We start from the raw sequence: 24761 nt of genomic DNA on the forward strand, positions 1-24761 counted from the left end.
TCGGAATTAATTCAGTACTACTGAATCAAAAGGTGTACATGTAAACAAAATGAATGGCGACGAGAAAGCAAAAGCCGAATCGCGGATATTTCGGGCGATCTCGAAATCCCGGCCGGACATGACCTGGAATATGGTCACCCTAAGTAAAATAGCTAAAAGTTCCAGAGTGTAAACTGCTAAATGGTCTGAAGTTCTTTTTAGTATTGATTTCTGAAAATGTGGTATATATACTGCTGCTCCTGTCTTTCCTGTATTTGGGTCTTTTGAGCCGTCTGTAAATATTTGAATACTATTATTATACTTGAGACCTAGATATTGTTTTACCAGATCGTTCATCCCACCATATTCCTTGAATTTTTTTTATATCTTTGCGATTTCAAGATCCACAACTGGTAATGGAAATATCCAAGGAGGAATAGCAGGTAATGCCACTGTACAGCTGTTAGTTAATTTAACTAGTCGACCATGAGAAACACGGGGGTATTTTTACACAAGGGTGATTGGCAAACAAGACACACCTGGGAACAATCAGGAACTAATCAGGGTAACTATGGTAACAAACAAGGCAGGCAAGACAACAAGGGAAACAAGAATTGAACAAAGGCATGAACAGAAACAATTGGAACAGAAAACACTTTTTTTTTTTCATTGAATTCCTATTCTTTATTATCGGCTAAACAACGGATAGTTTGCTTTTTAACAGCAGAACGTCCAAGAGTTAAAGGTAACTTTTTCACTCTACTAAAGCATAAAAAAATACCATAATATGTTTGCATATATTGAGGAAACATAATAAAGTTCACATACTCGTTTCTCTGAAAAACACTTCTACAGCCAGTTATTTTACTTTGAAATGTGCGTTTCCAGGCTGGAATGTTTGTTTTTATTTTGGTCTGTGATACTGCACATTGGCAATTTGCCAATTTTCATTGTCCATCGCACGCGTTCCTATTGCGTGTGCTCAAACTGGCAACACGTGTGAGTGCTGTCCAGTCTGAGGAGCAGGAGGCGGGAAAAACGTTGATTTCCAATATTTTGAATTGGACTGCAGTACCTATTTCGACCACTAGTTGTCATTCTTACAGACTGCACCTTTAAATAGCCCATCAGTAAATCACTTAACAATTAAGATTAAGAGTTCAAATTAGGAATAGTTAATCTGTAAGACTTTGAACAACAGTTTTAAATTACAAAAATATGAAACAATTAAAAACTGTACAACTGTAAAAACAAAATAAATTCTGTCATGACAACTCTCTGCTGCTGCAGAGCATGTACCGAGACTTGCTGCTGCAAATACATTCACAGACATTGCTATTGCACATGTGACATAAACATTTACCCCGCAGGTGGGTAAAGAGAGAGGGTTCTGAAAGCGAGCTGCAGACTGTTAACAGCAAACAATGGCAAGTATTTGAATGTTTGAGCAGCAAGCTCATTGGCTGCTGATTCAACAGCAACCAATCAGCTGTGCTATGTAGATAACGACATGATTGCTACCAATCAGTTAAAGACCTATCAGCCTGCACCATTCAGAGTTTCATGCCAGAACTGTAATAACATTCACTCAGTAAGTACTCACTCATTCACATATTCACTAATCAGCTTACTCTTATTCAGTTACTAATTGTGGTGTTAGATGCAGTTGTTCTTCCCAAATGTCTAGGCCTTAACAGCATCCGAGACAATAGGATTCTACAGCGGGTACAGTGTGTTTCAACTAGCACTTTTCCCTAAATTGCACGATAACACTGAAGGGCACCATGTTATGATTTATGTAAATTTTAGAGGACAGACTTAAAATCATGTAATGAATTATGTAAATTTTAGAAAATCACAAACATCAAAGTTCAGTTTCACGGTCATAAAAGGACAAAAAGCTATATTCAATGTTGAAGGGAGGTAGTGAAGTGAAAATCTTACTCCTAAAAATAGACTTATCTTCAGATTAGAGAACTGTATGTCCTATACATTTTTCCCAATTGAATAGGACACTATTAAGCATGTGTGGAGCAAAAATCATGGATCAGGTTTGATGCATGCGCAAGTTATTTAATATGATCTAACTGTCCCTCTGTTTCAACTGTACACTGTCTACCCTGCAACGGAAATAATACCACCGTACCAATGGGCCATGTGTCATTGATATTTTTAGGATTCTTAATTTTAATAATTTATTTTTGTTTATTTTTATTATATTATGAGAAGTAGTGATAGCCAAATAAAATTATGAAAAAATCGAACTCTGGTTCGATTTAGGCTACTTCATTACTCATGGTAGCTTAATGATATGGCATTAATGAGCTCATGCCGTGTCGTTTATGTCTAGCGATGACCTTTTTATTTTTTGTAAAGGCTTTTATTGCATGTTCTATGGCCAGGCAATGAGTGACATCCGTGCAAGAGAAAACAAGTTTTTTGTTTTGGTCCTTCTGTCTTCCTTACCTAGAAGGGCAGGTTGACCCAGCTTGGGTTAGTTCAGTCAGATTGCATTATGCAGGGGTGCCTCTGAAGAGCCTTGAAGAATGAAGGAAAACTGACCTCTCTGCAGGCTATAGGGTAGGAGATTAGTAGCTATTCTTCCTCATCATGCAGATCTCATTCTATTTATTCGAAATCAGGAACCATTTCAATCCATTTAGAATGTTTTGAGTCTGGTGTCAAAGAACTTGACTAGCTTTCACAAAACAGTTTTGTGATACTGTAATAGCAGTAAAGGCAGAATCAACTCCCTATTAATGCACAATGGTTTTGAAAGTGCATTTCTGAGTAAACTGATCCATAATTTTACTAAGAAAACCTGTGACCCTTTTTTCAAGTTAGAGAGCCATTTTTATGTATCTGTTTTTCTGCTTCACTTTCACTTTTAATATGCATGTATTGAGAGAATTGAATCATCATTGTCTGACTGTTCCAGTAATGAAAGCTATCCAGTTCCCTAAAATTCCAGCAAAAGGTCTGGATGTTTGAAAAAGAAAGTGAGATGCAGAAAGAAAAGAGAAACTCAGGAAAGTCCCCAAGTCTTGCCAGTCTGCTGAATATTGGATTCCCTTTCTAAAGCATCCATGAGTTCTCCCTCACAGTTGCCGTGGAAACATAGCTCTGTACTCTGTAGCTAAATTTACTGCAGTATCCCTCACTCTCACTTCCATGAAGCTCCGTTTCATTGATTTAAGATGTGGGTTTTATCTCTTGTTGATTTAAAACACAAAAAGTGTATTTCTACTGCCTCTTACTTTTGTCATTTTAAGATACTCCAAAACTGTTTTATGAATTTATGAATTCATTATCAATATAACACATCATCTAAAACAATATATTGTAGTTACAACAGTATCTCACTCTAACAACCTGTCAAACTCAAACAGACATATGTGTCTGTATGGGACAAACGTTTTTCAAACTCCTGATGCTAAAACTAATGCCAGGGAGCGAGTTGCATGTCGTACACTCTTAAAAGAGAGAGGGAAGTGGAGAATGAGATTTTATTGTTTCTCTGCAGTATCCGCTTCTTGCTGGAAAAAGTCACCATGAAATCAAAATTGACAATTATCTTTCATCATATATTGCGTTTTTATTATAAATGATTTATCCACACACATATTATTATTATTATTTTTATTTTTTTCAAGGCACCCTCTTGCAATGACTTCTCTGAAGTCTTTTTTTTTTTTTTTGAGAAGCTGTTTCACTCGGATATACGTCACAATAGGGAAAAAAAGACTATCGTAACTTTCTTTTCATGCCGACTTCAAAGTCACCATGAAATGAAAATTGCAATCTTCTCTTTTGTCGTTTCTTCCCTACTGTGACATATATCTAAGTGAAAAAATAAAATGTAGGGTGGGACTTGATTTTGTTCATCGGGAATTGATTGGATGGTTGTGGTTTGCTATTGCTGTGATCTCATGTGAGTGACAGGTTACTGGAGGGGAGGGATTAGTATCCCGCCCTCATGTTGGTTCACACATCACCAGAGAAGTGATGTTATTGCGAAGTGGTGGGGACATTAATATTTTTTGATGAAAAATTACGAGGGCACACTAATAAAAAAAATGATGTGCACGGATGAATCATTTTGCTATAAACACTGCAATATTCCAATTCCTAATAAAAATGTTCATGGGGGTTTTAACGGTCTCCCAACAGGTCTGTTTTGATGGTTTTAGAGTTGTTTTTAAATCAGCCAAACACCATCTTAGCCAGGCTGAAGGACCAGCTTAAACCAGCTAAAACCAACCAGCTTATGCTGGTTTAAATGTTGTTGTTTTTTTCTAGCGTAATTAGATGCATTTTATTTTCAGCGCACAACATCTCTGTTTGCCTTCTGTGCTTTGTATTACTATCCCCCATGCAGCCTCCAAGAGATACAGAAATCTGCTGACATCATTGTCCAAGACCCACTTGCTGAAGGGAGAGCATGAGGAAAGGAGAAAAAGGGAGAGAGGGAGGGGGAGAGCGAGGTTATGAGGCAGCACAGCAGTGAGGAAGGGAGGGGTAATGAGAGCGACAGAGAGTCCGAATGGGGCGGGCGCTCTCGTAATCAGAGAGAATACTGCAGCTCACGCTCAGATTTCCCATGCTGTTACCGGCGTGTCTCTGCAGTCCCTCTCTCTCTTTCTCACATGCACACTGACATAAATGCACACGCAGTGAACACGGATCTGTATCTCTGCACTGAGGAGACAACATCCTATACTCGTTTTCTCTGTCCTCAGTTTGCTGGCTCCTGTTTTTTAGGCAGTGCGTCAGAGGCTGTGCTACACGGATATGCCCGGTGAGACTGCGCATCGAAGCGGCCCCACGCAGGGCCTTCTGGACTCTGGAGACCCACAATCAGAGCTGCCAGGACCAGGTAAGCATCTCACTGCATGCTACATGAGGGTCAGAGAAGGACATACACGAAGGATGCTCAGCTGAAAGCATGTGTCTAATATATTTATCTGATAGAATAGTGAGCCACACCTAGAAACATCATCCAGCATTGTCCGAAAAGAGCATTGTGTGCGTTAAGTGGTTGTAGTACACACACACACACACACACACACACACACACACACACACACACACTCCTCCTTCCTGCCTGTAATTACAAGAGCATGACACAGCATCACTCTCAGGACCCCAACATCAGTTGCAATCAAGGCTGTTTAGGACAAGTGCATAGGTGTCCATAACATGCCTGCATGGAATAACACTGATCTGATGTAACTTGTTACTTTGAGATAAGATATTGATGCTATTTGTTTGTCTATTTGTCGAGGGAATGACACCCATATGTTATGTACGAAAAATAATAAATAACATCGTCAGAGAAGACAGTTGACTTTCCTGAATGTGTGTGTATATTTGAACTACATTAAACACGAGCATTAACATAAACAGTATTTATCATTATATTTTGTGATAATGGTAGGTGGTGACATTTTGGGCACATGGTCCTTGATTTATCACCAATCAGTAATGTTAAATGTCTTGGTGCAGTGAATGCACCAAAGTTAGTATGCTTAAATGAATACTATCATCACCTTCAACATTGATTAATTAGCAAAGAAAGTACAATCTGCAAAAAGGCATGGAATTTTCCAGTAAGCACACAGACGGGCACGTGTATGCGTGTGTTTGAATAAGTGGAAAGATTGCCCTAAAAAAGAGAACCCTCATGTGTGACAGTTTGTCGGCACTATCTTTAGATGACTGAACTAATAAGGAGGAGACCTGGGATAATGGGCTTGTAAAATCTGTAGTTGTCTCAGTCAACTCTGTCTCTAAATCAGATATGTGTTGAACTGGGCATCACAAAACAGAATGAGGCACGATGGGACAATAATGGTTGTGTTTAGTGGTGATAAGGGTGTGGTATTCAATAGCTGTGTGGAATATGACAGCATTTTTTTAGGCCTACCAGGCGATGTTGCTGTTCTTTGTGTAATTTCTATTGTCAGCATTAAAATTTACTTTTTTGTGCTCAAAAAAAGAATCCATGCATCAGCTATGATACACACTTTTGTTACAAAAGCAAGTGCTTTCCATTTCTGATTTATCTCTTTATTCACATTAATATTTGAAGGCACTGTGAAAGTATCAGACATGTTCTTTTAATTGAATAATGCGTTGGCACAGTGTAAGAGCTAGATAAGCTAAGTGGATGTTGATCGGGTTTGCTTGGCCTGCTTCTATTCAGTCCCTCTCAATTACATCACAAGCACATACCAAGGAATCAGATAGGATAGACATTAGATCGTCAGACAATTGGGGTTAATGTGTGTTAACAAGGCCAGTTCCATACATATAACCCACTTTGAAACTTCAACGTTTTTATGAAAATAGTATCAAAGCCTTATTTGTTGACAAGTAGCATATTGCACCCGACACAAGAGATCTGCCATCGGGGGATCTATTGTTAAGATGACATGGATGTTTCATCATTTAGATTCACTTGTCTCTAAGGACAATGCATTGTTCAGTCAGCCACTGCTTCATAAAGCCTCATTACCATTTTGTTTAAAATCTAAACAATGCTTCTCATTCTTCAGCATAATAATTGTCAGTGAATAGAATTTAAGGTTTGACGTATATTGAAAGCAATGGAAAAGGAAATATTTTATAGAATGCCCCTCTTGCATCAGATATTCCTCACCCGACTTGCAGTATTATGTACAATGTAAGAGCATGGCATTTGAAACTGTGTTTGGAATGTTGATGATGTTTACTGAGTAAACATCATCACAGTTAAAAGTAATACTCACTTCAATGGTTCCAGTTCATGTATACCAGCAAAATCACAGATTTTAGATTTTGGATCCAAAGAGGTCAACTTTAGCACCACCTGCTCATCTACCTGGCATACAGCAGGGGTTTGAGAGTGAAGGGCACTCAAGAAAGAGGTCAGACACACATACAGAAACATAACTCCATCTGTTGTTTCATTTGAGGAGGGCCTCGAGCAGGTGTAACTTGGAATAGGACAAAGTGTGCAAAACTTGCTCTGGAAACACATACACACAAACAAACAAAAAAAGCTTAATTTGAGCCGGATCCTGTTTCAGAAAATGTCATTTTTGCATTCCGGTATTGTTTTTAAACGATCCGGCATTAGCAAGTGCATTACATGATTGCAGTGCACGCACACGTGTGAGACGGACTGAGCGCAAGTTTTTTGCAGATGTATTTGGAGGTTATGTTTTGCTATTGGCTCTCAACATATATTTTTGACCAATCAGCTTGAACCAATCAAGTTCAAAATAACTCTCATTGGTTTGTGCTTACTGATTATTTTGTGCGCAGTGAGCAGCAGAAAGTTTGGAGAGAGTGTAGCTATATACCTGACAATTTTTTTTTATATAAGAAATGTGTTAATATCGGAAAAATTAAAAAAAGACATTCAAGCATATTTTAATTTTTCATACCGGCGAGTAAAGCTGATCCACAGAGATCCAGAGAAGACGGAACTGCACCCTTAAGTTATAACTAATACCACCCTTACTACTAATACCAATCAGGATAGCTGAAGACACAAGCAACGGGAGTTAGATCAGAAATCGCTGTAATGAAAGATGCAACAACGTTGTCGGTGAGAGAATATCACTGATCAACTGAATGATATTTGGTCTCAATGTAAACAAAATACGTGACAGAATAATACACTAGGGTGTAGGGCCATGCATAAACTTGTGAATGATGTTATTATACTTGTGCCATCACCTTTTAGTGATGTCATTGTATGTTCCGGAAAAACTGAAGTTGAAAGGTCAGTGTCGGTAACAGCAACTTTAAATTGTTGTTTTGTATCCGGAAATTATTCATTTACAAATGAAGCACTGCCCATAAGTGATTTTGCTGTGCAAATGACGTTTGAGGCAACAAAGGCCCCTCTCACTTGTGAACACGCACACGCACACGCACGCGCACACACACACACACACACACACACACACACACACACACACACACACACACACACACACACACACACACACACACACACACACACACACACACACACACACACACACACACACACACACACACACACACACACAATGACTGCTTTGCATACAGCTCCAAAACAGTGCTGCCTTGTGCAGAAAACACAAGGCATGACGTTATCTTTTTGAATCGTGACTAAGCAGAACAATTAGCCTATAGTCTCCCACAAACATACTGTTAAGTATGCACATAAATGTGCGATTTAGCTCAAATGGTTTAGGTGATGTGTATACACAATGATATACATTATTATGGCCCAATAAGATGGATCTAGCCTGTGGTGATGTTTTTAGGACACAGAAGGAGAGATGAGTGGGAGGGTAAGTAAGATGGTGATACAGAGAGGAAAAACAGAGAGAGAGGAGTGAAGAGAGTGAGACACGTCATGAGAAGGGCAAAAAAGACAATGGCCAAATGAGAAAGGAAAGGTTTTGGTGATAATCCACATTTAGTCTGTTGTAAGGTTATTGTAATGCTGGGAGAATTTGGGAGATTAAAGCGAGAAGGAGGAAATAATAATAATGGAGCTATAACGGCTCCATTTTTCTACCGACAAACCTGTCAGATAATAAGTGCAGTGGGTGAAGACAGGAACTACTCTGTGCTAATCATGTTAGATAAATTCAACACATACAAATAAAATGCACTGAATGTCATGCATTGGTTGAGTGTAATGAGCAACATGACTATCACAGCCTGTTGCAGCTATGAAAGCTGACATTCCCATGCTCTTTAACAAAGTGTTAAGATATTTTTAAACAATTATCCTCAATCAATTATCTTAGTACATGTACTCACACTTACACTTCCTTGTTAAAAAATCCAGCATACGGTATGTTTTGCATGTTGGGACTAGTATGGGATGCTGGTTGCTGGTCCCCATCATGAGAAGCGAAAGTGCAGTATGATTATGCTGGTCCACCAGTCAGACCATCACTATGACAGCTCTAAGCAGTATAAACCAGCCTTGATTTTTCAGCAGGGTTTCCTATTCTAATTGTCTTTTTTATCTTTTTCATCCTTCATGTAATACATTGTGTGTGCATCACAGCGATGTTAGAAATCTAGAGAGGAAAAAGAGATTTCTGCTGACACTGCTGCTTATTTTGCTCTTTTTAAAATCCATGCTGTCACTCTGAGTTTACCATGCAGGCAAAAAAGAGCCTTGTTTCCCAAAGACGTCCAATTACTCCACGGACATTAAAATGCTCCCCACGGAGCTGACAATTCAGGCCTCTTCACACCCCCACCAAAAACCCTCACTGTCCTGAATAGAAGTAAAATAGTTTATATTACAGACAGTTCATGATATCTTTAAGTTTGATCAATCTTAGTGAAAAAAACTACGTAGAAACACTGATACCAAATGGTAGTGCTTTAAGTGGAAAAAATAAAGTGTCGTTACTCATCAAAGGGGTGAACCAATCATTTGTTTACAAAGTGCAATGGGAAGACAAACTATCTTTACTTAACATTTTCTAATACTGAACATGTTAATTTCCTGTCATCTCTTGGAAAGACAGGTTTTTCCTAATATCTGTCATCATTAGCAGAAAACATTTTACACACGGGGAAAACCAATTGTTTAGTCAATAATTCAAGAAGGTCCATTCTTTAAAGCTCTTGATTCTAACTTGTACTTGGCCTTATGAAAAAGTAATATAGTTCTTCTAATTGTTTAAATATAGCATTTTTACAATAAGAATATAATGCAGGTAAGGCCATTGATGGCTCCTTATTACCATGCTTGGGGCAATGTTAACTTTTTTTCTTTTATCTATGGGATGTTTACGAAAAATAGCAACCTACACAGTTAGAAACTATAGCTACGACATACCACAGTTGTATATCTTTAGTGAAAAATCAATTTCCCCTACAGATTATCTAGCCATTATAGCCTGAATTCTACAAGTTAGTCAAAATGTACCACAATAAATACAATAGAATGTGATCAATTCTAGTAAAGTAGGTCATGAGTAGTTTAAAAAGCTTTCTAATTTAAGTTGGTGCAGGATGATGTTTTCGTCAGTCTTTTTAGTGGCTGTTTTTAGATCATGTTCAACTTTCTCTGTAGCGTTTTACATTCTCTATAGAATTGTAATGGGTTGCACATTTATTATCAGTGTCGCGATATGAACGGCTTGTGCAAATCTTATCACACTTTTGGAGTACGCTGGTGAACGTGCCTACAGTGATTCGCGTGCAAAATTAAACAATTGGGCTTCAGTCACACAGTCATATTGCGCAGATAATTGATCCATTTAGTTCATACAGCTTATAAAAGCTCAGAAAGCGCAATGTATACAATTCATTAATAGCCTGATTCAATATTTTGGTGTGGCTTGCCAGAGTACCGGCAACATGCGAGAAGTTCTGGTACACAAGAAAAAGTTAGGGAACACTACAGGTTAAAATACAGATGTGCCGGTACTGCGTACTGGTGTGTGCCAGCCCACTTCAAGCACTGCCAATTGGATATCCATCACAACTTAAGTATTTTTTGGTCTGTACCGTTATCCCACCCTATATTACACTACTTTTGGATAGAGCTGCTAGTTGTCATACCTTAGAAAACTGGAATTCATTTGTTTTGCTGGATTTATTGCATACAGTCCACTTTAAAACACTTTATAGCTGCAGTTCAGATGACCTTTTGCAATACTGTATTGAATATTTCATACAGTGACATTTAAGTGGGACTTCTAAGAGAGGATTCATGTTTGGGGCAACATGGATGGATTAAAATCAGTTGGATGTGTCCAGTTTTAAGTGATTTTATTAGGCATTTTCATTGAAAGATTTAATTAAATTATCAATGTTTCTGTTTGCTGTAAATATTTTAGATATTAGATAGAATAGATCCATGCAGAAATGTCAAATTCAACAAATCTATGCATGTTTTCATATATGCAGCTAAGTGTAGTAATTATTTTTCATCCAATCTTAGATCTCTCTGGTCAAACATCCAGCTCTTCAGCCTCAACTCCAACAGACAGTGCCTCCAGTCCTTCTCCCAGTAGCCCTCCAAAACTCTCACCACTATGTACTCCTTTTGGACCTCGTCTGGTAATGGCCAAACCAACCACTTCTCCTCGCCCACAGCCTGAGGGTGCAAGCTTTGAATTAGAAGGTCATTCTGGAACTTTCGGCCGACCAATGGGGCGGTTTGGGAGAGGAGGCTGTAGACGAGGTCCTATGAAAATGGAAAGGATCAAAGTCCTAACTGGATCAGAAATAGAAAGTGACTTTCAAGAGCCAGAGACCATGGACTCAAGGGTGGTAATGGGACAAGAGGCTTTGCTTAGAAACATGGAGACACAGAGTGGAATGCTGCTAAGAAAACAGATAGTTCAAGAAATGTCTAGTTCAGGACACCAGCCCTCGGAACCCTCCAAGAAAGGTCATATCGGGCTGGATGAAAAAGCAAAACTAGACACTGGTCAGGTGAGTTCTATTGTAGATCAGGGTAAGAGTTTTACTTCAGTCCCAGAACAGGAGAAAACCATAGGTCAGACACTTGAAAGTCAAGTCCTAGAGTCCAAAGTGAGAGATGCCGAACTGACAGACAGCAGTACTCTTTTCCCAGACAATGAGGGAGAGCCGTTGTCTTTATCTCAGGGTGAAGTGCCTTCCTTGTCATTTTCCGAGCCTCCCTATGTTGTTGACCCACAACGCATTGGTGTCCTTCCAGGACTGGATCCTGATCGCTACTATACAGCCCCTTCCACCCCCATTAAGATGGCTTACTGCTCACATCTCAAGCAACAATGGCGCCCAGGGAGCCCGAGCCAAAGTCCGGGCTCTCCAACTGATGAGTCTGATCTGTGTTCCCCTCCTACCTCTCCCTCTGGCTCCTACATGACTGCTGAGGGAGGCAGCTGGACTTCATACACCTCCAGCACCTCCCACTCCTGCTCCCCAAACTTAACAGCTGAGACAGAGTTGCAAGAAGCTCCTGCTTGCTATGTTGGGTCCCTCTCAGAGATAGGCGATGAGCTTGGAGATGAGCGAACTGGTAATGAGAGAGATGTATGTCTGGATAAACCTGATATGCCAGAGTTGCTGGAAGATGTGGCCTGTGAGGTGGATATACTAACAAGAGACACATGTAGACCTCATTGGGTGACAGAACATGTTTCTATACAAGAGAGCAGTAGCAGCAAGAGAAACACAGACTACCAACAGGACACAGGGATGCCTGAGGGCTCTCTGAGGCCTAGAGATTTCCAGAGAGCCCCTGATACAACTCAAGGCTTTAATGATCCACATTACAGTCTTGAAATGAATTTCAATGCCTGTTTCTCAGAGCCATCTATGAACCTGGATCCCCATCTAACACCAGAGGGTAATGCAGCTTCTGCACTTGATGCAGAAAACAAAACCCCTGTCACCCACTCTCCAGAGACTGTAGACGTAGACAGTAATAGCGTATATCTTGAGATAGGATCCTCTGCCCCTCTGTTCCATGGCTACTCTAGGGAGGATGGGCCAGAGAGTGATGCAATGATTCCTGCTTCTATGTTGCCTTTCCATGGAAGCCTGATATTCCAGGCAGATTCCATGGATATAACCCTGTTCCCCACAGATGATGAGCAGGGAAATGACGTGGATGCATATGCTGCTGGAGAAGAGGAAGCCGATGTAGATGAGTATGATGATGAGGATGATGAAGAAGAGTGTGACAATGAAGATGTGAATAATGTCGATGATGCTGAGCAGAAAGAGGCAGCTTTAAGGGGTGAAAAAGGAGTGGAAGACCCAAATGAAGATGACACCTCTGCATCTTTTCTAAATTCCCTTTCAGAGAACTCAATAAACGAGGGTGTAGATGAGTCCTTTGCTTATCCAGATGACACCGAGGAGTCAATTGATTCCACATCTTATAACGGGGATGAAGATGACCATCTGTACTGCACAGAGAAGCATGCTGAACTCTCCCAACAGTTCCCTGGGCCAGATGAACCTGTGCAGTCAGTAAGCCATGCAAAACCTGAATCCTCTGGCAGTGAGAGCGAAATGGAGATATCCTCCGAATCATCTGAGATTCTACATGTAGAACTGCAAGAGAATCTGCCAGACTGCAATGTTCATGATGAAAGTGTAATTGCACAACAAATTTCAGAAAAAAAGTTGTTGAAGGGTGAACTTTCAAAAGGATTGACTGTACAGATCAAAACAATGGATGAGCAAGGCAAATTGAGGACAGATCCCTCAACAGTCATGGTGACATCAGAGACAGGACAGCAGATCCCCACAGATAATCCAACATCATCTGTTGATCAAGACAATGTAAAGCAAAATTATAGTACAAATGAATCCTGTGGGGCAGGTGCTGCAGCTGCTGACATGTGCTACGAGACTAACGTAGGTGATAGCCAGGAACTGGATCATAAAAATGGAAATAGCTTGGAGTTGATTGACACATCATTGCAGCTAGCTGAAACTGCAACCAATGACCTAAATAAGGGAGTCCCCCAATTAACATATCTGGATGAATGCAGCCCCACAAACATTCCAGTTTGTGCCTATCCTGAACTGTGTGAGTTACCAGATAACTTAACTTCAGCAGATGTTTTACCATTTGAAGGTTCCATGAATCAAGATAATCTGACAGAGAATCAACCTAGCAATGATGATGTAAACCATAGCTCTCAAAATATGTCCTGCTCCACATACAGCAGACTTGCAATTTCACCAAAGAAAGAGAACTCTGAGAGCAGCATTACAGAAAGGGAACTTTCCTCTGAGAGTTGGACATCAAGGGATCCCTTGTCTTTAGGTGAATGCTGTGACTTTGAGGCTGAAAACCTGCTCATGTGTGAGATGGCTAGATCAGTGCACAGTAAGGGTTTGTCTGTGGCTCATAACATTGCCGCTGGAGAAGACATTATGGGTGACGATGAGGACAACAACCGATATTGTGACCTCCAAGAGAAGATGACAGACATTGATGTTGGTGTGGTTGAGTCAAACATTGCCAGCTGGAGATCGATTCAAGATCTTTCAGAGGCAGGAGGGGGTGAGGATGATGCAAATAACCTTCAAAATCCAGAGAGCAATCCACTAATACACGGCAGTTCTGATAAGGGTCTGGTGTCATCGTGGAATGATCCAGAAAAAACTTGCATACCCCTAATTTTGAGTGGTCCATCAGAACTTGCATTGAATATGCTTTCAGATGATGGGAAAGATGTGAAAGATCAAACTCCAAATACAGACTTCAACATTCCAGAGGATTTATCTTCAGACACAATAAGGAGGGAACGTGCTGAAATAACTTCTGAACAGCCTCAGGATCTGGAATCTTGTCAAGAACATGATAATGTCACATTATCATCAACCATTTCCCATGAACACACTGATCTCTGTGGATCTTCTTCAAAAACACACCTTTCCAACCAATCAGATAATCTTGGCCTAGTTTCAAACCAGGGTCATTCAAATTCTCAACAAATTACCCAAACAAACACTGACTCGCAAAACAAGCTTGCATTCAATTTGCAAGGGGGATCGTTTGGCACCTTCACATTCAGAAAGAAACCAACTGATATAAAGACTGTTGACTCCTCAGAAGCAACAGTTCTCCAACAGAGTTCTGTCTCACATAAAGGAACAGCAAATTCCAATGATGGGGCTTCAATTGAGGTTATGGTTGAGAAAGTAGTTCAGTTGAGAGCAAACATCAAAAATGAAACCGTAAAAGATGAACCTAAACGCACTGACAGACAACAACTTGAACAAGAGACTACAACTGGCCCTCAGGATCAGGAGAGAGAGAAAGTTGACTCACTTGAGAGGACAGAAAAAGGAACAAAAACATGTCAAAAGAGAGAGGCACAAGATTTTACAGAAACTCTTTCATTTCTGGAACAGAACAAAAAGATAGATGGTGATTCACATAAATCAGGACTTTCTCAAGCTGAGAGTGATGAGGCAACACTAAAAACAGCACAGAATGCTAATTCAGGGCATGCCACAAAACCAAAGGTAATTGATCCCCTTAAAACCAGCATTGCTGTTTTAGCCTCAATGGATAATAAAAAGATCCAGTGCCAAGGAAAGGAAATAGAGACTACAGGTAATCAAGCGGCAAGCTTTGATATATATTCAATGAGAGAGGAATTTGGTGAAACCCAGCATAAAGAGGATGTCTCTAAAGCAGAGAACACTGAACCTGTTCAAATACCAGAACAGTCCATTTTTAACTCTCCTGACCCTAGCTGTATTGATCCAAATGAGTCTGTTCATACAGAGCCAGTGGTTGCAACTCAGACGACAGACCTTACAAGGCCAGATGGGCAGAAAGAACATTCAGACAGTTCTTTGAGCAGTGTAAGTTTGACAGAAAGCACAAGAGACATCAATGACAATCACGTAAGGGGCAATTCATCCCTCAGGGTGGACAGCTCAGAACAAGACAGGGTCTCTCCCACATGTTCATACACAGTTATCCAGGAGGAGGATCTCTCTACCCCCATTCAGGAGTCACAGCCTGTCCATAACATTTCCCAAACATCTGCTATCTTCTCACATATTCAACCAGCTCCTGACAACAAACCCAGCCAGCCTGACTCTGAAAGTCCCCTTCCAACCACTGGAATATGCAATATGGAATTGGCAGCATGGGAATCTGTGGAACAAACACAGACTTTGCTTCTTATTCAAGATGCGTGCCATCATGAAAGTCAGAGAACAGCCATGACAGCAAAACCATGCAGACGTGAGAACCCTCCAGGTAAACTTTTTCTTGTTTTTTTTATTTATTTTTTTATCCTAGGAATTCCTAGTATTTAACTATATACATGTCATGTGTTTGTCTTTAGTATGTATGGGACACCAAACAGAACAGTGCCAGCCCACAACATCCATTGGAAAGAATGACTGTACCCCTGCCCAAAGAACACTGAATCAGTCAGAAGAAAGAGAGACCCTAACCTGCATCAGTCCAAGACCAGACTCCTTGGTAAAAACTCGGCAAAACCAAGCTGAGCGACAGAGTATAGAGCAAGTTATATACCCAAATAGCTACAGATCAAAAGGCCCAGAGGACATGGATCACCCCTTCAAAAACAACAGTATGTGCATCATCTGTTTTAGCCTATAAGGCATTAGCATCTCTCTCAAGTATCTTTATGGCTTCTAGTAAAGCAAAGCAGTTTTAGTGTTTAATTTTTTCTGTCTTTGTAGTAGGTTCAGGTAATGAAACAGACAGTGATGGTTCAGTGCCTGAGCTTGAGGAACCCAGTGGGACATTGCAGAGAACTTCAAATCCACAGGTGAACTGTAGATTGATGACCCACCACCATCTTAAACTGCAGTACAGATGTAACCCACACACCAAAAACATTTTTTGGCTTAACTTCATTCAACTCAATAAAATTACACATCAAACTATCCCAGCTGAGTATCTTGGTACATGTTAGCATACACCTTTTTATTAGTTTTAACCATATGTAATGTAACGAAAAATGATTGTACTGTAATTTGCTTTTTGAGTAAAGCAACATGCATTGCATACTTTATCTACTTGTTCTCAACCGAAGCAGTAGCTCCACTTTTCACCTCAATGGTAATTTTTTTTTTCTGTGTCCCAATATATATATTTTTGTTTTTGTTATCTTGATTTCAAAACTTATAAAATAACACTTCATTTCAGCATTTATACTCACCAGCAGTTCCACTAGCTCGTTTGAATTAGATGTAACAGCAGCAAAGATCACTTTTGAGTGCAGCACAGAGCATAAGCCAGAGGAACAGCAAAGATGTTCTTGTATGTGTCATTGCAAAGTAAAATTATGCAGCATTTTATTCAGTGTTTCTATCTAGTTGAGTATACTGTATGAACAATGTTAGGACCTACCATGCTCTCTTTATACTTCATATTTTCTCTTATAGTTATCACACTCTCCTGCCGATGAGTCTGTCAGCAGAGCCAAGCAGAGTCGAAGTGAGAAAAAAGCACGAAAGGTGGGACTGCACATCTACAAGCACATTTCACGCAACTTTAAGACTCACTGTATTGTGCACAAAATCTCTGACATACTCTTTTTCTCCATGTGGTTGTTATAACAAGGCGATGTCAAAGCTTGGGCTGAAACAGATTCACGGAGTGACACGCATCACTATTCGGAAGTCCAAGAACATTCTCTTTGTTATTACATGTCCAGATGTGTTCAAAAGCCCTGCCTCAGATATTTACATAGTCTTTGGAGAGGCCAAGGTTGGTCTTCTCTCATAAAAAAACAAAAAACAATGCAATAAAAAGCTGGCTACAAATTCCTACAGAATTCCTTGCAAAATGAATGTTTAAATAATTATATCTTGATCTGTGTTCATTAATCTGGGCTTCCGGTCTGTCTCTTCTCTTTGTAAGATCGAGGACCTCTCACAGCAGGTACACAAGGCTGCGGCAGAGAAATTTAAGGTTCCTCTTGACCCCTCACCTCTGCCATCAGACATCACTCCAAGCCTGACCATAAAAGAAGAGAGTGAGGAAGAAGAGGAGGTATGAATCCTTCACTTCCTCCATGAAAGGAAACATTTTGTCATTATTTACTTGCCTTCATTCATGTCAAACCTTTGAGTTTCTCTCCTCAATGGATGAAATAATACCAGAAGTAAATTTTTTTGGGTGAACCTGTATGCTTGAATGAATTAAGGTGAACAATATTCTCTTTCTGTTTGTAAGCTGGATGAAGGTGGACTGGAGCAGAGAGATATCGAGCTGGTGATGGCACAGGCCAATGTATCTCGAGCTAAAGCAGTCCGTGCACTGCGCCACAACAAGAATGACATTGTCAATGCCATTATGGTGAGCGATTGCTTTTGTATTAAACATTCAGCATTTGTACATCTAGTGTTATACATACTTTTACACTTCCTCCAGTTAAAAATCCCATAAAACTGCACTATAAGAGTCAATACACTCTTACGTGTATTATGCTTCTTTTGGACCTCCCATGAACTTCTATTGTGCCTAAATTAAAGGTATAGCGGAGGATCTTTCCAAATTTTAGATAAGACCCGCCCTCTCCACTTTTTGAAAAGTTTGATTGATTCACCAGAATGATTGACAATTAGGAGGACCAATAGTTTAGACTACCCACCAGGAAGTAAAACATCCTCCGCTATACCTTTAAACCATCCTGAACCCTCCTTTTGGCATTTTTAACTGTGAAGACATAATTTAGTCTCTTTTATTAAATCAGTGATACGGTTTGCACGTTTTAAATACAGTGATAGTTCACAAACACACTCTTTGATTGCTATTGATATTTCACCTTTTCTGTCTGTTCTTAGGAGCTGACCATGTAAGAAAGGAAAAGACATCTTCCCCACCCCTTGCGTGTTTTCTTTCCCAAGTAATGCTGCTATACTGCACCCTCCTGCTGAAATAAATCTGTTACAACCAGAGCTGTTCGTTTCCCAACATTATCTACAAATCACATAAATGCACCTTACAGACAAAAATGTATAGCCATACATTTTGAACATACACACTTTTAATATTGCCTTAATGGTACAGATGGTAGATCAGGAATGTAGAAATAAAAGCTTATGTCCTCAAAATTGATGTTTTGAATCTGACCTGAATATTTTCTTTTACAACTTTCCCCTGGGGTATATGCATTTATCTTATCCTGCAGAAATTGTGCATATGGCACTAACTTGATTATAGAAGTGTTTTAGCTCCACAAAGTTGTAATTTTTTTAGCAAATTGTACAAATTGTGTAAACATGCACTATGACATCTGATAACACTTTCGATTTTAATTCATATTAATATACAAACACATAAGAATAATCAAACAAATACTGAAGAATGACCATAAAGGGATGAATGTTACCAAAACTGATTAGATATGTGTTCACTTGATTCATAAAAATTATTTCTAATACTGTAATGCTGACATCCACATACCCAAGTATGTGGCCCACAATGACCTTACCACTATGAAAGTATAGTTTTGACATAACTGTATAACTAGCATTAGCTATAACATTTTAGGTTTAACATAAGCCTCTTCATATTCAAGTTAATAAAAGCCTAAAAATGAAAAGTTATGCTCTTTATTCAAGTAAGACCTGTTATCTAAGGCAACCAAAGTCTGCGCTGTGCAGTCGCTGTGTGATCCTCCAGGTGAAAGTCCCTCCAATTTCAGCTGTTCCCTGTCGTCTTTCTTTTCCCCTCCCTACCTTTGTTCTCATTGTGTCCAGCTACATTTGGATCAGCTTTTAGGGGGCAGGACATTGGCCTGGAAGTGGCCCTGATTGGTAATGTTGCCGGCAGGGAAATAACGTGCCACTACGAAAGTAGAACCATCTGAGGCCACAGCTTTACCCACACCGAGTTTCTTCGAGCTTTTCCACACTACTGCAGTGAAGTGACCTAGAACAAAAAGATGATTCTTACATCAATTGGTGTGTACTGTAGCAAGGATCGGGATGTCTGAGTGGTTGTCACAAAGTGTTTATGCATGTTTGACTCGCATAAGCCATGTGGTGGTTGTGTTAGTGTTCAGTTAAATATTTATACCCTGAGAGACAGAGTGGAAACATTTCAGTGAAATGAGGGACTCTAGTACATTTTATTCATTTGGCAGATGCTTATTCGAAGCTAATTACTGGTGATTACATCACTTTGTTTTCCCTGAGAATTAAAACCATGGTTTTGGATTTGACAGCACCATACTCAACCAACTGAGCTACAGGAACACCCGTTCCTAGATTCCCAACCACATATTTACAGATTTAGAGTCAGCACAAGGGTTGCCAGGTCTGCACAACAAAACCCACCCATTTGCTAATCAAAACTAGCCCAATCGTATTCCAGGCTGGGAGGTTGTGTCCCCCAAAAAAAAAAAAAAGAATTCTGGGTGGGGTTTGCTTCAACCAGCGGACTACAAAAACGACCTGTGGAAAAGTATCCCAATTCTGCGGGAAAACTGCAGACTTGGCAACACTGGTCAGTACAGATGTTATCCACCATCTATATAGTCACTTCAGGGCCCAGTTGTTCAAAAAGTTTAATCTGGATCAGAATTATCTGGATTTGGAAATCCCATGTTTTGCTATCCAGGATCAGGTAATCCATCTTACTTTTGTGCCGGTTTTTCAAAGCAAAATTTAATTGGATCAGCCTGATCCAGATAAAAACTTTTTCAGATTACCAAATCTGGATTACTAGTGACATGGTCATGGAATGTTCTCCCGAGAAACTTTCGCTTGCAAAGAACTTTTGACTGTTTCATCTCTTATGATTGTGCCAATGTAGTTTACAAACAGTGATTAGAAAAAAACACTTTAAATTAAATATAATATTTTTGTTTGATATTTACAGCAGTTTGGGGGATTATTTTATAGCGCCAAAATCTCTTTTTTTATTTTACTTTACTGAAAGGCTTAATAGGTAGCCTAATGTCTACTTCCAATTTATTACTTTAACCGGTAAACTAATCAAGATCAAAATAAAAAAATGTGTGTGTATTACATTGAATTATTATTATTTTTTTATTTTTTTTATTTTTTTCAGTTTTAAAGTTAATACATTTTTGTCTGTGAAATCCAGATTTTTGTATCAAAAGGTATCCCAATCTTACTAAAAAAAAGTAAGACAGCACAAACTGATGATTTGATCTAGATCAAAACCAAGATTGGATTTTGTGATCTAATCTGATTTCAGAATCCTTTTTTTACACATCATTTTCAAGATTTGATCCAATCCGATATCTGAAATCCGATCAGATTACTTTTGAACAACTGGGCCCAGAGGATTTTGCATCAACTACTTTAAAATTGGGAATCTTTCAAATATGTTCTGCCCTCTTGAGGTGGTGAGTAGTATGACCAGTATTTCCTGCTGGTTGAAGCTGATGACAGGCAAGGTGAATAAAAACTGAGGGGGTGAGTTAACATCTGCAAGCGAAACATCGCACTATTAAGATACTTTTCATTACTGAATTTTATGGGGAATTTCCTGTGCCTGGGAGGGCTTTGTAAAGCTTCATTCCTAAAGGATGAGTCACATATGAGGACTTAAAATAAATTAAAAGGAAAATTTAATTGATGATAATACTCCAGAATATAGTATTACACTGACTGGGCCAAACTTATCTACTGTATGTGTTTGTATTGTATTTGGTTGCAATAAACCAAGGGTGTTCAATCCTGTTAATGGAAATCAACATTCATGCAAAGTTTAGTTTAATGCAAAATTACTTAGGACACTACAACAAATATGAGCAGCAGGATATGATGTCATGCTCTAGTGATTCTGTTTTAAATAAATTATACATTTGAAATATTCAAGTCTTTCTGTACTGGACCTATGTGAGTTATTTCAGAGTGGAAATGTAATATTGAAACAGAAAAATATAGAGGGCAGGGCCTGATTTTAGTTCACCTCTTCACCTTCTCTAGCGTTTAAAGGAACACTTCACTGTTTTTTGAAATAGGGCTTATTCACTGTCTTTCCTGCATTTAGATAGGTGGGCAAACGCATTTTTGTCTCAGTGCATGCATTGTTTTAGTTTGGCAGCGCCGCCGCTAGCTTAGCTTAGCATAATGAATGGAATCCTTTGTTGCCAGCTAGTGAGTAAAAGTGATAAAAAAAAATTAATAAAAACGAATTACTTCTTGTGGTCTGCGTTTTCACAACAAGTACAAATAGAAATGCAGATTAAGACTAGACGATTTCCTAGGCAGATATTGACTTGGGACTATATTGGGGTGAAGCACCGGCGAAGCACTGCTACTTGGGCGCAGAGATATCACGCAATCCACTCCACTTTCCTGCAACACTGCAAACCATTTAGATTTAAATTTTGTATTTCTGTGTACTGAGCCAAGAGGTCAATAAATGGCATTTACATTCTTTCCCTACTAAAAAGAACATCTTAAACCAACCAAAGCTGGTTTTCTTGTCTTAGTTGTTGCGGTTTCTGGTCATTTTAAAGGGGTTTTAGGCAGTTTTCAGCTGCTCAGGATGCATGGAATGGGAGTGAATAAAGTGCAAAGTTCTATGACAACACAGAAAAAAATTAAGTTGTTGGTTTAGGTGTCTTTGATAAAAATCAGAACTAAACTTTGCAGGTAGGTTGATCTCCAAGAGCAGCAGTGCTGTAAATACTCTTACCAGTTGCAGAAGAGAATCCTGGCTGGTTGAAGTTGTACTGGTTCACTTCATTATACCAGCGATCAGACACATCTTTACCTGTCGGCACATGCACACATACATACACAGAGATTATAATGTGAAACAGACAGGGCCCAAAAATTCAGTTACGATGAATTTCAAGTTACATTTATTCCAAGAAACAACTTGAAGCTAAACTTCATATGACCCACTATACGTTTAGTGACACTTTACAAATCACCCCAGACTGGCCAGACATTCCATCCCACTTAGTAATCAACTTTAGACCGAACAGGGAGGTAGTCAATTCATAATGAGTTCCAGCTGTTGAGAAAAGGAGAGCACTATCTGTCTGTGCTATTATATCTATGTAAATATGTGTCAGATGGACACTTTGAGGCAGAAGACAAGGATTTGTACCTGTTTGATCATAAGATGCCCATGCTAAATTTTCTCCACAGTTTCCTCTACTAGACTCAGCACTGTGCTTCAGAATCCTGGTGCTAGCAAGGCTCTCAGCATATCTGCAAGAAATGCATTCAGCTGATTTGAAGGGCATTAAACTGTAGAAAATATGAAAATAATGGCAAAGAAAAGAAAAGGGTGGATTTAGACGACAAGAAATGAGTAGCAAAGAGCAGAGCAAGCATATGGGAGAAAAGGCCTCACCTTGCTGCATCACTGCTCAGTTTACTGCTGAGTTTTAAAGGTGAGGCTTGATGTTTCCTCCTGTAATCATTATGAGTCTTCAGCACCTCCTCACAAAAAAGCCTGGAGGCTGCAAAATGAAGTGAAAATGGAAAGCAGGGCAACTATTTAGTCTTTGCTAAAACTCAACAGATACAGCCTAAATTATATATTACTCAAAGCTAGAACTAACTTGCTATAGAACAGAGATGCACAAACTACTACTTCCCATGAAGTAAATGCCCACTGTCACCTTTGGCTTTTGGCTTGCTTAGTTGGGGACATTTATTATTCAACAATATTATTGATCTGCCTGCATTGACACCATTATATGAGAACTGAACTGAGCTGGACGATGACATCACTGTTTTCTCCATAGCGGCTATATATAAATTAAATTAATCACTTTTTTACAACAAAAATTAACCATCGCTGAACTTACTTAAGCTGGACTATGACACTATGTTCTTCTAGATCTGCTGTACAGCAGAAACAAACTTTTTTGCATTATTTTCCTGTTATCACTGTAAAGCTGCTTTGAAACAATCTGTATTGTAAAACGCGCTATATAAATAAAGGTGACTTGACTTGAGCCAAAGTTGGTCCATGATGTCCTTTGATTTGGCCTGCCATGCCATATCGAAAGAGTGGAGGAAACAACACACCACTGAAGCATATCTTCAGTTTTGTATTGTTTTAACAAAAGATCATTTTATGTTTTATTTTTGTATTGAAATGTAGAGACTAGATAAGTCATTTATTTTTTATGTCAATTTTAATATAATGCAACATTTACTTTCAGCCCATAGCCCTAAATCAGGTTTGATTTTTGGTCCTTCAGGGTGAAAAGTTTGGGCACCTCTGGAATAGAAGGAAAAATAAGCTATGATTAACTTTGTAGCCTATTAATGCTCGTATCCTCTATTATTTTTCACAAATCACCAAGTTATAACGATTTTAGTGTTCTAGAAGTAATATTTCAGTATAAGAATAAAATGTTAAAGGGTTTAATTTTAGTCTAGTTTTGATTTCAAAATGTATTGCTTTACTGCTAACAATTTAATAAATTGAAATGTTTTAAATAACTTTAATTGTTTTAAACAAACAAAAAATGTATATAGAATATATTTTAGAACTTTTGTCAAATAAATGTAGTTTTAATAAAGTGACTGAACATTTGGATAATGCTTTAAATGAAGGCAAAAACTACACTCTATTCGCAACAACTTTTAGTCTGGACAAATGTTGCCAAACAATTGTGCTTGCCACTATTGCAGAGGCATAAATCCAGCTACATGATGCAATTGCTCAAACAAAGCAAGGATTGAGTAGCTAACAATCCCCAGCACACACACATACACACACACACTCAACCTGTGCTGACAAAACATCATTCAAGAGCAGAGGATGGCAGTGACAGAGACTAAATAAACTATGTATTTGACAACATCACAGATGCTAAACATGAGACATGAATTTAGAAGTGAATTGTGCATTTACCTGACTTCCCCATGGTAAGAAGACTCCTCTAAGCGAAGCTCCCTCACTGTCACAGTTCCTGCCAGCTGTTACAATACTTCACTCTTTTTCCCCACTCGTTTCTATCTCTGCCTCTTTCTCTCGTGTTTTTTTTTCTTTTCTTCCAGTTTAACCCAGTAGCATCTAATTCTTCATGCTCTGGAAGCCCTGAAACAGCACGTAAACAGGTTACAAACAAGCTTCAGTTCACTTCTTTATATCATTCTCTGTGAATGTATCTTCTTTTCTTTCTCTTTCCTCTTCACCACACCTCCTTCCCTTTCTATCTCTCACACTGTGTGCATGGCAAAGGAGATTCTCCACTCAGGACTGTGGTGATGACATCATCTGTATGAGCCAAGTGGCCTTATATGGTGTTGCCATTTCTGCTTTCAGCTGGAAGCACTGAGCTGAAACCAAGCCCAAGAGCACA

At 39.1% G+C, this 24761-nt stretch overlaps 2 protein-coding genes across 3 annotated transcripts; one reads left to right on the forward strand and one right to left on the reverse strand.

The window, feature by feature from the left end:
- The first annotated feature begins 1560 nt into the window (after window positions 1-1560).
- nacad (NAC alpha domain containing) lies at window positions 1561-18402 on the forward strand. 2 transcript variants are annotated; one of them, XM_082150167.1, is made up of 10 exons: window positions 1561-1570; window positions 4741-4855; window positions 10937-15724; window positions 15813-16064; window positions 16177-16265; window positions 16885-16956; window positions 17063-17209; window positions 17363-17494; window positions 17678-17800; window positions 18289-18402. In XM_082150167.1, the coding sequence occupies exons 2-10, from the start codon at window positions 4771-4773 to the stop codon at window positions 18301-18303; spliced, it is 5703 nt and encodes a 1900-aa protein (XP_082006293.1). In that variant the 5' UTR covers window positions 1561-1570; window positions 4741-4770; the 3' UTR covers window positions 18304-18402. The 2 variants fall into 2 exon arrangements, with proteins under 2 accessions (XP_082006293.1, XP_082006292.1); XM_082150166.1 differs by lacking the exon at window positions 1561-1570 and adding an exon at window positions 1647-1704.
- A 69-nt stretch (window positions 18403-18471) lies between these two features.
- glipr2l (GLI pathogenesis-related 2, like) lies at window positions 18472-24620 on the reverse strand. Its single transcript, XM_082150170.1, has 5 exons — window positions 24311-24620; window positions 22793-22901; window positions 22544-22647; window positions 22124-22201; window positions 18472-19378 (listed from the first exon to the last, which is right to left on the reverse strand). Exons 1-5 carry the CDS (start codon window positions 24321-24323, stop codon window positions 19218-19220), a joined length of 465 nt encoding a protein of 154 aa, XP_082006296.1. The 5' UTR covers window positions 24324-24620; the 3' UTR covers window positions 18472-19217.
- Between the last annotated feature and the right edge of the window lie 141 nt (window positions 24621-24761).

The sequence above is a fragment of the Leuciscus leuciscus genome (assembly GCF_965113295.1).
Source record: "Leuciscus leuciscus genome assembly, chromosome: 20".
Classification (NCBI taxonomy): Eukaryota; Metazoa; Chordata; class Actinopteri; order Cypriniformes; family Leuciscidae; genus Leuciscus; species Leuciscus leuciscus.

Bases quoted from the DNA above. Each gene is read 5' to 3' on its own strand.
- nacad (XM_082150167.1), top strand. From the start codon at position 4,771: ATGCCCGGTGAGACTGCGCATCGAAGCGGCCCCACGCAGGGCCTTCTG. The intron at 16,065-16,176 runs GTATGTGCATCA...CTGTCTTTGTAG, and splicing joins TCACCCCTTCAAAAACAACA to TAGGTTCAGGTAATGAAACA. The intron at 17,495-17,677 runs GTATGAATCCTT...TCTGTTTGTAAG, and splicing joins AGAGTGAGGAAGAAGAGGAG to CTGGATGAAGGTGGACTGGA.
- glipr2l (XM_082150170.1), bottom strand. The intron at 22,202-22,543 runs GTACAAATCCTT...ATGTGCCGACAG, and splicing joins GGCATCTTATGATCAAACAG to GTAAAGATGTGTCTGATCGC. The intron at 19,379-22,123 runs GTAAGAGTATTT...TTTTTGTTCTAG, and splicing joins AGGATTCTCTTCTGCAACTG to GTCACTTCACTGCAGTAGTG.